The sequence below is a fragment of the Coregonus lavaretus genome, assembly GCF_964263955.1.
Source record: "Coregonus lavaretus genome assembly, chromosome: 17".
Lineage (NCBI taxonomy): Eukaryota > Metazoa > Chordata > Actinopteri > Salmoniformes > Salmonidae > Coregonus > Coregonus lavaretus.
Genome location: NC_140004.1, coordinates 11220431 through 11234166, shown reverse-complemented (window position 1 = coordinate 11234166; position 13736 = coordinate 11220431). Strand labels below are relative to the sequence as shown.

General features: G+C 42.1%; 1 protein-coding gene across 1 annotated transcript in view; it reads right to left on the bottom strand.

Moving 5' to 3' along the window:
• The window catches only part of LOC311144981 (guanine nucleotide-binding protein G(q) subunit alpha), a gene marked incomplete at both ends in the record, with an annotated part of 29829 nt that extends 26489 nt beyond the window's left edge, over window positions 1-3340 (bottom strand). Inside the window, one exon of the mRNA XM_084181179.1 lies at window positions 3205-3340. Coding sequence (XP_084037305.1) covers window positions 3205-3340 — 136 coding nt within the window. The remainder of the gene's footprint in view (window positions 1-3204) is intronic.
• Window positions 3341-13736: the final 10396 nt, after the last annotated feature.

Below are 13736 nucleotides of genomic sequence, written 5' to 3'. Positions count from 1 at the left end.
GTGCTCTAGTGTAATAATAATAATATAATATGCCATTTAGCAGACGCTTTTATCCAAAGCGACTTACAGTCATGCGTGCATAAATTTTTGTGTATGGGTGGTCCCGGGGATCTAACCCACTACCTTGGCGTTACAAGCACCATGCTCTACCAGCTGAGCTACAGAGGACCCCAGTATAGTGTTAAAAAAATGGCAACAATGCTTAAGTTCACTATATCTGGGCGGCAGGTAGCCTAGCGGTTAAGAGTGTTGGGTCAGTAACCGAAAGGTCAATGGTTCGAATCACCAAGCCGACTAGGTGAACAATCGGCCGATGTGCCCTTGAGCAAGTCACTGAACCCTAATTGCTCCTGTAAGTCGCTCTGGATAAGAGCGTCTGCTAAATGACTAAAATGTAAATGTAAAATGTATCTGCAGTCCCCAAACTGACACATGGATGACCGAGCTGCCTAACAATGGTTGGACTTCCTTGATACACCCATAAAACTAAAGTGAACGGTCAATGTTAGTGTTAGTAATGACCTCCCACATGAGTGTTTTTTCGGTGAATTACCCATACTGCAGTTCAAGGAATTGTTGAGTCGCTGCTGCCGTGCAGCAAATGTGAGGAAAATCCAGCTTACTGACCCATGTCCGTAGGCCTATGAGAGCAGGCTTTCAGTTCAGGCAGCTAGGAGTTGATTTGATTACATCTGCCCCTTTTTAACCCAGTCCATTTACAAGCCAAAGACCTAAAACCCCCAGTCTTTTTACGTAAGTAACATTAATCATACAGTAGGCCATATATCAAACATTGATCAAATAGACTACATTTTGTCATTAATAGTAACTTAGTAATAGACAGTCCATTAAAGCTACATTATAGGATTAGATAAGCAATCAAACATCAAGCAATCAAACATCAAGCAATCAAACATCAATCAATCAAACATCAAGCAATCAAACAATCAAACATAAAAAATCCACATGATAGCTCTAAACATATTTTAAAGCTATTATTCTTGCTTACGGTCTTCTTGCTTGTAAACACTAATAAAACCTTATATTTTGTGGGTATGATAGAAAAGGACAGTTGTGCTAACATTAGGCATCTTCTTCAAGAGTCAATGGGTAGGCTTGCCTGATAATCAGACTGTGATACCTCTGGTTCACAGTCTGAGATTAATGCCATACATTTGTTTGGAAAATTTCCTCTCACAAGTTCTACAAGCCAGAATGTTGAATCAAATTATATTTTAACTTACTTTACTGGTTGACCATGCAGTTGGTCCTTTTGCAGGTAGGAATGTGAGACAGTATATCCACAGGAAAGTATAATTACATCAACTTTTCTAAGCACTGGTAGTGCGTTCAGATTTCTATTACCTGAAGCATTTAAAAAACAGCTGTCTATTTCAGAGATGTGGGCGAGTGGCGTGCACAGATTGTTGGGCCAAACGTTCGGACTCAAAACATGCAGTAAAGTCGACATGCTTAATAGTGTAGGCCAACAGGTAAACACCACTGTAAAAATGCTTTTAGTTCTAGACCCTGTAATTGCTACCAATAAAACGGCTAGACTTTGGCCTCATCAGTAAACAGACGGAAACTACCTGGAATGATTTAGGGACCACAACTATCATCCTAAACTATCACTGAAATGACTTATTGGATGGTGCGAGTGATTTGAAAAAATGGTAGCTAAATACACTGAACAAAAATATAAACTCAACATGTAAAGTGTTGGTCCCATGTTTCATGAGCTGAAATAATAATAATAATAATAATAATAATATGCCATTTAGCAGACACTTTTATCCAAAGCGACTTACAGTCATGTGTGCATACATTTTTATGTATGGGTGGTCCCGGGGATCGAACCCACTACCCTGGCGTTACAAGCGCCATGCTCTACCAATTGAGCTACAGAGGAAATAAAAGATCCCAGAAATGTTCCATACGCACAAAAAGCGTATTTCTCTCAAATTTGGTGCACGAATTTGTTTACATCCCTGTTAGTGTGCATTTATCCTTTGCCAAGATAATCCATCCACCTGACAGGTGTGGCATATCAAGAAGTTGATTAAACAGCATGATCATTACACAGGTGCACCTTTTGCTGGGGACAATAAAAGGCCACTTAAAAATGTGCAGTTTTGTCACAAAACACAATGCCACAGATGTCTCAAGTTTTGAGGGAGCGTGCAATTGGCATGCTGACTGCAGGATTGTCCACCAGAGCTGTTGCCAGATAATTTAATGTTATTTCTCTACCGTAAACTGCCTCCAACGTCGTCGTTTTAGAGAATTTGGCAGTACGTCCAACCGGCCTCACAACCGCAGACCACGAGTATGGTGTTGTGTGGGCGAGAGGTTTGCTGATGTCAACGTTGTGAACAGTGCCCAATGGTGGCGGTGGGGTTATGGTATGGGCAGGCATAAGCTACGGACAACGAACACAATTGCATTTTATCAATGGCAATTTGAATGCACAGAGATACCGTGACGAGATCCTAAGGCCCATTGTCGTACCATTCATCCGCCGACATCACCTCATGTTTCAGCATGATAATGCACAGACCCATGTCACAAGGATCTGTACACAATTCCTGGAAGCTGAAAATGTCCCTGTTCTTCCATGGCCTGCATACTCACCAGACATGTCACCCATTGAGCATGTTTGGGATGCTCTGGATCGACCTGTACGACAGCGTGTTCCAATTTCCGCCAATATCCAGCAACTTCACACAGCCATTGAAGAGGAGTGGGACAACATTCCACAGGCCACAATTAACAGCCTGATCAACTCTATGCAAATTAGATATGTCACGTTGCATGAGGGAAATGGTGGTCACACCAGATACTAACTGGTTTTCTGATCCACCCCCTACATTTTTAAAAAGGTATCTGGGACCAACATATGCATATCTGTATTCCCAATCATTTGAAATCCATTGATTAGGGCCAAATGAATTTATTTAAATTAACTGATTTCCTTATATGAACTGAAACTCAGTAATATTTTTGAAATTGTTGCATGTTGCGTTTATATTTTTGTTCAGTATATATTCAAATAAGCTGGCTTTGCAACACTTAAGATTGAAAACTGCAATTCGGCATGTCTGGCTACAAAGTTAACAGGCTGATTCTCAGGCATGGCTCGTGCATCACTAACCAAATTGAATTTTGGCCTTTACTTGCATCTCATCATCACAACTAGCTTACCGAGAAGCAACAGCTTCAATTCCCGCCGAGCATCCCTCTTATCCCGGCGGAGCTGCCTTTCGATCTCGTCGTTGATCCGCCTGGCTTCTTTCGCCTCCTCGCTGAGGCAACACGCCATTATGGAGTCCAGGGTCATTCTTTTAAAATCACTTTTCCTGCTTCTTTATGCAGATTCCAGTTGCAATAAATTATAAAAGTTAACGAATATCATATCACGCCCTCACAGCTGCAGAAAAAACATGGACGCGTTTAATATAAATAGAACATAGCCTAGATGTGGGGAAAGGAAAATGTATATTTGTGTTGCCCTCCCCCGTTTCGTGTCCTTTCCGACCGTCTGTCAGTCAGAAGACAGTGGCTCGGGGAGTTAACTAAATGTTAGTAAAATTCTAATTGGGTAATGGGAGGTGTGATTTTCCTTCTAAAGATGATCAACAGATCCGTCCGTAGTATTTATGTGATAAGTATTGTCATTCTTTCCCAGTCATCCTTTTTACATATTTTATTAAAAGGCATGTCTTCATATCCTACGTCCAATATAGTCCTATCATATCATCCGTTTGATGAAAAAACACATGAATAAACGTGTCCGCTTTATTTCCAATCGCTCGACTCCCGGGCGTGGTAAAGCAGAATATGGCGGACATTCATTCCAATCCTCTAGGCATGAATACAGCTATCTCTCTCTGACTAAAATAACAAGAAAAAAACACGAAAACACCAATCGCATGTATACTTAACAAAACGGAAGAACGCGTCATCCATGTGCCTTCATAAATAGGACAACTTCGATAATTCCGCTACACGTTTGCCTATAATACACATTGAAAAAACGATCGTGTTTCGTCCAGCCCTGAGCCTTTCCCTTTCATCAATTCCATGTATTTTTACAGAGACCATTCACTCCTGGTCGGTGACGTCCGACAGTGGTAGGGAGTGTCTTCAGAAGAAAAGCGACTCGAAAGTAGGCCTAGTCCCAAAACCTATGGAATAGACAAGCGGTTGATGTTACCTGCTCTACCCAAAAGCTATTGACAGAATAATACATACTACATTTGCATGATGGTAGTAGCTGCATGTGCAAAAAGTAATTCAGAGAGAATGGCATTCTTTATTTAGCAGACGCTCTTATCCAGAGCGACTTACAGGAGCAATTAGGGTTAAGTGCCTTGCTCAGGGGCACATCGACAGATTTTTCACCTAGTCGGCTCGGGGATTAGAACCAGCGACCTTTCGGTTAATGGCACAACGCTCTTAACCACTAAGATACCTGCCGCCCGCATTATTGCATAGCAGAAGGAAAACCCAAGGTAAGCAGACTAAAGCAGTATATCTACAAGCTATAGGCTAGTCTAGCATGCCATTATCCGAGAAACACTACCTGCCAAATATGTTATCAGTAGTGAATTGGTCTGTGTTGCACAACTTGACCTTTAATCAACAACAACAAAAAAGGCCCTACAATTATGGCCCTACAAGTATGAAAAAAACAACAACAAAAAACATGTATGCACTCACTAACTGTAAGTCGCTCTGGATAAGAGCGTCTGCTAAATGACTAAAATGTAAATGTAAAATGTAAGTATCTGAGTTGCTGTTTATTTTCAAGTCACAGTTTGATCCAAGGAATATGTGCAATTTATGATTTGAAGCCCACACAACCTCATAGAATCTGAGGTGTAAAATCCCTGAACTCCTGCACTGCAAACTCACAGGATTTAAAAACATGACTGCAAGAAAAGGAAAATAAATGTTGTTGAGTGAGTGGAACACAAACCCATTCAAGGCCTGTAGACCTATTGCAGCGCTATCATAGGGCTATAGGCTAATGTACCTGAACTACCATTTTGAACAAGGCGATATTGTGCTTCTTCACTCACTGTGTTTACTCAAATAATAGGGCACTGCTGTGCATCCTGTCTATGGGGTAATGGACAGGATACTGCACTTCTCAAATTTCCTTGAGTACTTCTATTATGCACATTTTAATTAAATGAGCAGCGAAAGGCATTTTATCTGTTTAATTGGTCATCTTAAAAGAGCCTCACTGGTCCATGCTTCGGGTCTAGCACCCCTTCCTTAATACAGTACAGGTTGGGCTTCTGTATCAGCACTGAAAAAACACATGGACAAATGATTTCTGCATGATGGATCATTACCTTGGTCATGGAATGAATATAGCTACAGTGATTGAAAGTTAATGGAACTAGTTCTCGGTGACCTGGTTGATGTTTCCTTTGTTTTTAATCATGTTTGTTACGGGGTTGGAGGGTGTCAAAATAGAGTAGGCCTACAGAGCAAATAATTATATGTAACACCTTTTATTTAAAAAATTATAATATGTACAACTCATTATACTATGTAAAACATTATCATTGAGCCATGGAACTAGACTTTTGTTTATTTAAGACCTGTGGCTCCTCTCATTGCCAGTCCTGGATGCTCTATTTGCATACTAATTAACAGTTACAATTGAGTTTATCTCACTGAGGAATTGAGTGTTGGTAATTTAAACAACCCATTTAAGCCATGAAATGGTGTCATAAAAATGAATGAGGAGCATTTAGGGATATGTGCCTTGTCCCAGATCTGCTGTCAGGGGACACAAGTCAACCTGTGTCTGAAATGAAGGGCAACCCTCACAGGTAAACATTAGCCAAAGTGTTGCTGCCAGTCTGCTATGGTATGTAAACCACTATACTAAGAAGAAAGAAAGAAGAAAACAAATCCACAACATCTTTATTACAGGAAAGCAATTACATAGGTAATACAAAACGTACAATAGCTATGTTTCCATTAACTTGTCCAGTGATTTTTATGTCGACACACAAAAAATCACATAGATAGACGCGACAATTGCCTGCCACGGTGTGTTTCCATTAAACTGTCGTGTCGATAAAAACAGCTGGACGTAATGACGTCACACCAAAGAAAATAAAATAAAGATCTGCAAAAACCTGTCGAATAGAAATGTGGTTGAAGTGTAATCATTATCCTATTAGACAAATTGTGCATTAATAAAGTGGCGACAGCCTGCAAGCCCAGCCCACCTATCTTTAATTTCTCAGGTAGACCGCAAAAGCCAGGATGCATCTAATACAAGAATGTACTAATATTTGCCATATTCTTATCATTCTCCTGTGCCTACTTATCGCCACGGTCCGTGCCATGATGTAACTTGCAGTCACGCAGGCCTAGATGATCTGAAACAATTTGATGGTGAAATTGCAATGTGAAGCAACTCAGGCATTCTTGAAAGTCAATACAATCCTTATCCCGCAAATAAACATGATTTTTATTGTTGAATAAATTGATTTTGTGAGCAGTAGACATTAGAATTAAATGTGGAGTGGAGCTTTATAGTTCATAAAATCACGTGCCGCAAACCTTAAAAATTATCAGTAGCTCCTGTATGTTTCCATTAACTTGTCCAGTGCTTTTTTGTAAAAATGTAGAAAGTTCGCATAGAAAATAGATGCGTCAATTGCCTACTACGGTGCGCTTCCATTTAACTATCTTGTGTCGGTAAAAACGGCTGGACGTAATGACGTAATGACACCTGGGTCAATGGATACCTACCTAATGACTGCATCTGGCCTACATCACATTTAGCCTTTTGGCAGACATCCAGAGTGACTGAATAAAGACTAATAAAATAAATTAAATGTTGAAAGCAGTTAGAAATAACATCAACTAACTAACAATGCTTTCTCCTACTGAAATCATGCTACTGGCAGGAAGCACAATCTTGACTAACAGGACATTTTCACACAGATGAATGGGAAACCTGTGCCACAGTGATCATTTGACCAGCCCACTGAGGTGCGCAGATGGATGCAAGCGTTGCGGTCCACATCAAGGTGTGTGTACCAGTTTTCGTAGTAGAATCCTACACGGTCGATCCACAGCCACCTGTCCTGGAGATAGAATCCACCAATCCACGCGCTGGGCTGGTTGGCCATTGTCGTTAACTGCTGCAGGAAGCGATACTGCCTGGGGTTTTGAACGGAGGCCAGGTTTGCATGCAGAGTGTTGCAGTGTTCCTCTGCATTGTGCCACGACAAGTATGAGTTCACAAAGAGGAAACAGCGTGACTGATGTAGGTACCAACCGTCAGGGCAGTGCAAAAACCTTATCGCTGGTGCTTGGACCAGCTCAAGAGCATCAGCCTCAGCTTCCCCTTCTTCGGGTAGAGCAAGCTCTACTGGAGTGTCACCCAGCGGCTTCAGTGGCCCTGTCTCTTCTTCAGCCTCCCCTAGAACTGGAACAATGCTCAGTTGTTCCACTGCCACAGCCTGCTGCTGCCCTGCTGCTTCCCTCAGAGTTAAGGCCACACAGAGTAACACAGAGATGATCAGGACCTTCATGGTGATTTTGCTGGTTATCTGTAGCCGTCGGTAAATCACAGGTAGTCTTTTCTCAGGTAGGCCAGTGATGGAGTGATGAGTGTAGTAGAGGTTGCTCTGCTCTTTATAAACTGTCCCGTCCTGCATGCTTTCACCAAGGAACGTTACGTGACATAGGGCAATGATAAGTGGAATTTATGTGGTAGCTATGAACAAAGCTGTAAATTGTGATTGGCATTGTAAATTCATTTCCTGAAAACATGTTGGCCTTTGACCGTGAGGTGTTCCAGTAAATGATCGTAATAAGGGTGGGTTACACTGAAAATAAACCCAGGTGACTATCTATCAGGTGTACACTACTGTTCAAAAGTTTGGGGTCAGTTAGACATTTCCTTGTTTTCGAAAGAAAAGCAATTTTTTTTGGGAAATACAGTGTAGACATTGTTAATGTTGTAAATTACTATTGTAGCTGGAATATCTACATAGGCGTACAGAGGCCCATTATCAGCAACCATCAGTCCTGTGTTCCAATGGCACGTTGTATTTTCTAATCCAAGTTTATCATTTTAAAAGGCTAATTGATAATTATTAAACCCTTTTGCAATTATGTTAGCACAGCTGAAAACTGTTGTGCTGATTCAAGAAGCAATAAAACTGGCCTTCTTGAGACTAGTTGACTATCTGGAGCATCAGAAATGGTGGTTTCGATTACAGGCTCAAAATGGCCAGAAACAAATCACTTTCTTCTGAAACTCGTCAGTCTATTCTTGTTCTGAGAAATGAAGGCTATTCCATGCGTGAAATTGCCAAGAAACTGAGGATCTCGTACAACACTGTGTACTACTCCCTTCACAGAACAGAGCAAACTGTCTCTAACCAGAATAGAAAGAGGAGTGGGAGGCCCCGGTGCACAACTGAGCAAGAGGACAAATACATTAGAGTGTCTAGTTTGAGAAACAGACGCCTCACAGGTCCTCAACTGGCAGCTTCATTAACTATACTTCACTTTTTGTTACTGGCTGAGGTCCTCTTGGTCAAAGGTTAGGGGACACATTCAGTCTCTCATTGACCCTCTTTCATTGACTGTCTTGTACTGTTGTCACGGTTTCGGCCGAGGCTGCCTCTCTCCCTTGTTCGGGCAGGCTTCGGCGTTCGTTGTCTCCGGAATACTAGCTGCCACCGTTGTATGTTTCATGTTCGTTTGCTTTTGTCTGAGTGTTGTCACACCTGTTTTCAGTTAGTGTCATTAGTGTCCTATTTAGTTCCCGTTGTGTTTGTCAGGTGTTGTGTATTATTGATTGTGTCAGACGTGTTTTCGCTCGGTTGAGCTTCTCTCCACTGCGCTGGAGTTTACGCACCTGTTTGTGCGCTGTTTTGTTTCTTTTTCGCCTTCGTGCGTATTTCGCCTTCGGGCAAGTGTTGTCCGTTTGCCGTGTTTCGGCTTAATACAAGTCTGTTGGATTATCCGTCTGCGTCCTGCGTTTGATTCCGCCACTGCACCTACAGCACGCCTTGACAACTGTGCTCTATTGTACTGTACTGTGCTGTCCAAACGTGTGAAACATAGATGTCTATGATTGGTTCAGATTTGGTCTGGGCCGGACCAAATTTGAACCAATCATAGACATCTATGTTTCGGACCAAATCTGAACCAATCATAGATGTCTATGTTTCGGCCACATATAGGCCAGTCTGGACCGGACGTCTTTGGATGTTGAAATCAAGGCCGAACCAAATCAGAACCAAACATAGACTAGCTAGCTACTTTTGAAGTGAACCTAGCTAGCAGCTAAAAGAGGCTATAAGAAACTTTTGTCACTGGGTTCTCTTGAGCCAAAAGGGGTCCCCCATTGGACAGAAATATTGTCCAGAAAGTATCTAATTGGACAGAAAGCTGCACTTCTGACCTCCCTACACTCATGGCATGAGCAAAAGCATTATGTTTGCCTAAAACTAAAGATTTATGTAGTTTCATGAGATACAATTTATTAATATTAGCTATATGATATCATATAAATACAATTCAAGCAAACAATTTGAAGCAGACAAGTTCCTAAAACCTCCATATTGCATCCTTAAATGTATGTTGTTTTTTCTGCCACAAGATTGGAAATGTTAGACACTTTTCAAATTCAGTTCAGAGGTGCCCAGGACTTCAAGGCTTATTATGATTACGTGTGCGCTATGTAGGACTCAGTCCCGTTGCCAGCAGTCAAGGCAAACCTGAGTCAAGGGATGCTTGACTTTAACAGGGTTCGGCTCAAACGGACAAATCTTTGACCATCAATTAACAGCTCCACCATGTCGCGGTCAGCAGCTGGTACCAAAACAGTCTCGGTGTCGGAGAGCCAGGTAAGAATCAAGTAGGCTAAACAACTTGAAACGTTAAGTAGGAACCCTTGCTTCATAACCTGTCCTTATTCCTTGTGCGATCTCTGACTGGAAAATGAATTACTACCTTCATCTTTCTACCCATCTCAGAAAGGTACGGGTTGGACTTTAGGAAGAAGATTCCAGCCATCCGCTCCAAGGAGATGACATTCAAACTGTGTATGACACTCCGAGAGTGTCTGACAGCTTCACCAAACCTCAATACCCTCCAACTCCATGGTCTTCCATTGAGAGAGAGCGAGACTTTATCACTCTCACCAAGGTAGCAAGTTGCAGAGGCACATTAACCTAAACCAACCTAAGGTTCCGCAGTGCACTGACTAACTAGTTTGTTGTTACTCACCAGGGTTTAGCCAAAAGTGTCTCTTTGGAAAATATCTCCTTGGCTCACCGTGTGCATGTTAAGGCTACATCAACATGTTTACATTATCTGCTTGTGTTTTCTCTAATTTGTGTTTTCTAATGTTCAGCTATCTACCAGAGCTCTGTTTCCCTCTAATGGTGATGGTGAGTATGACATACTCAGAGAAGATCTGGATTGAAATCATTACACATTCAACAATTGCATGGGCAGAATCATGCATCCTTATTGTGTGGTGTTTGGGGTTGTGTGTGAGCTCCCGTTGACTGACCTCTCCCCTGCACTGCAGCATCAAGCTATGCGTAGGCACAGTGCAGCCTAGGCCGCGTCTTGGAGGTACAGAAGGCCTGAATTTAGGGCATGGGAGGCCTCCGCTGGGTCACTCTCAACTGAAACACCCTGGTGTGAGACAAAGGGGCGGTTGCCCTCGCACAGGAGCTGGCTGAGGTCCTCTTGGTCAAAGGTTAGGGGACACATTCAGTCTCTCATTGACCCTCTTTCAAGTCAGTTATTCAGGGTCTTTCCTTGAGCTTGAATCCATGGTCTTGTTCATTAGGGCACACCGTATCAAAACATATTTATTATTGGTGGTATTGACTGTAGTTGTTTTCCTAGCCGTGGATCTGCAGAAGTGTGATTTGTCCAACGAGGGGGCATGGTCTCTGCTGGAGGCTCTGAAGTCCAACTCCACTCTCTATGTCCTTGACATCAGGTGGAACCGCTTAGTGGGTAAGTTCCAACTTCAACTGCTCTGAGTGGATGGGATTGTTTCACTCACGGCATCAGTCAAAAGCGTATCTTCTGGTAGTAGACATATCAGAATGATTATATCTAACAGGCTTGCTGTAATGTCCTTTGATAGTTTGTTTTAGGCCTAATACGAGGCATTCTTCCTCCTCTCCTCACGCAGACAACGACCTGGTGAAGATTGTGATCGAAAAAGAGTTCTCATGAACACAAACGGTCAATCCTCTCAGGTAGGGATGTGTCTGCTCCTGGCCTTTCTGCCTATTAAAGGAAACATTGGGAGCTGTGTGTCCATGATCAGCGCAAGGTGGTACACACCGTATTATACGGGGGTGGGGGGGCTGATGATTGTAGTTTCTCAGTCGTATATGCTCCGTGTTTTATTTTGAAGTACTCCTGGATCAAGCCCCCGTCCCTCAACGACCCATAGAAACCTCAAGGCCTTAAGAGAAGAACACTGGGAAATACAGATAGAGGAAAAGCAACATTTAGGATAGGTACTTTTCATAGTTTACTCTCTCTTAAACTGTACATCTTATTCATAAGACACTGTTGATCGACGCCATGTAAGTCAATGTGAACAGATGCCCTTGAGCTGCATTCCATATGCTGCATTTAATTCCAAGGCATTTGCTCTTTGACCTCCAGGCCCTCGCAGGTTGTCGCCAGCAGGTAGGTGGAGTCCAGGTGTTTCTCAGCAGCCACTCCCCAGCGCCAGCAGGTGTATCCCATGGCGCACTGCAGAACGCGCTGGACGACAGAGGTGAGGGCAGTCGTCGAGGAGGAGCAGAAAAAGGATCCCATTGAATTAATGGAAATGTCATGTCTTCCTACAGGATGAAACGTGTTTATCTTTATGTCAATAATAAAGAATAAAGACTTAAGTCAACTTCCATTGTCCTCCATGAGTGGCTGAATATTCTCAAGTTTAGTGTTTTATTAGGAGTATGTACAGGATACACATGGTATACACTGTCCAACAAAATGCTTACTTGCAGTTTCCTTCTCGACAATGCAACAACTATAAGAAATAATAAAAGATAAGAATACAAACATAAAGTAATCCTTACTTAGTTATCTTCTCTTCATCTTGACAGAGGGCTTCCTCCAGTGGCAGAGCAGAGCTTTGTGGTAAGCAATTAATTTCTCTAACACATTATTAGAGATTAATTCTGACACATTGCACATACTTACAGTGTGGCGTTTTAAAACGGGACTACTTCAAACTGCAATGAATCCCACCGGGCATGTTTGCTCTCCCACAGAAAAAAAGGTTTGTGCTCCATTTTGTATTTTTTTTATTACATAAATAAATTGTTTGGCATTAATACGTGTCACGTATCAGGTTGCAAACAATGTACAAAAATTAATAATAATAATTGAGTTAATAAAGCTGCATACAAACATGGTCTCTTTTTTGCTTTCTTGAGTAAGGCAGCTCCAAAATGCAGGTGTTTCAGCCTAGCTCAGTGCTTTCTGTGGTGGTGGGGCAGCTAGCGGAAAATACGGAGAGTAGGGGTTGGTAATGTTCTCTATTTGTGCCGTGATTGGCTCAGTGTTCTGTCACTAATGGGGATACTACGTCACCGCAAAATCTACGGGGAGAGTTTGAAAATTAAAGCCTAATGGGTGCTGCCATATAATTACATTAGAAATGCCCATCCAAGAAGGCTGAAGGTCATTGGCCACAGATAAAATGACGTCTAATCACGTTATATATACCGTAGCTTTGATTGGACTGATCATGTCAACATCATACTTTCAAAATCTTAGCTAGCAAGCTAGCAGTCATCATCATGAATCAAGTCGACAATCTACTGGCAAATCCTTTTCAATCCTTGTCATGTGAAGATAAATAATGAAGAGAATTATAGATCAAACGTATCGGTGCTCATCGGCCATTAACATTACACAACAAGTTGGAAATTGCAAATTCAACAATGAGTGGTTTGGAAGGAATCAGTGGCTAAATGCAAGCATTGCAAAGCAATCACTAGCCTGCTATTTAGTGGTGTGTGTGTTCCAAGTCTGGGTTTAAGGGTCTCTTTTCCAAGCCTAAAAGGATAAACATTCAACATTGGCCATGCTTTCAATCCAGCATGACTTCTGCCGCGTTCGAAACCACTGGAAGCTCGGAACTGGGAAACTGGGAAATCTCAAACTTCAGTGAGTTGAAGACAACTGGGAACTCTGAAAAAAAATAAACGAGCTCCGACTGGGAAAATACGTTTTGAACGGTCATCCAACTCGGAATTCCAAGTCGGGAACTCGGGCCTCTTTCTAGAGATCCGACCTGAAGATCACTGAGGTCATGATTCAACCTTGTTTTTTTCTGAGTTCCCAGTCGTCTTTGAAAGCACCAAAAATCCAGAGAATGCCAGACTTTAATGCCAAAGGACCGCTGCGCCACCTTCCTGTTCAAGTGAGCACAGCACACGGTGAGTCCAAAAATGTCTTGCATGCTGCTGCATAAATGATGTAATATGCCAGGGAGATATGTATACTGTAGCTAAGTAAGTCATACTAAGTGTATGTTGTGTAGTAAGCTGTTAGTAGCCCATGTGCCTCACCCTAATAACTTGCTCCCTTTTCCCCTAACTACTTAGCCTACTGTTCTGACTTGGTGGTGCACATTTACAATATAGCCTGTTTTAGAGAAATGCCATCATCTAATATTGTTAGACCTT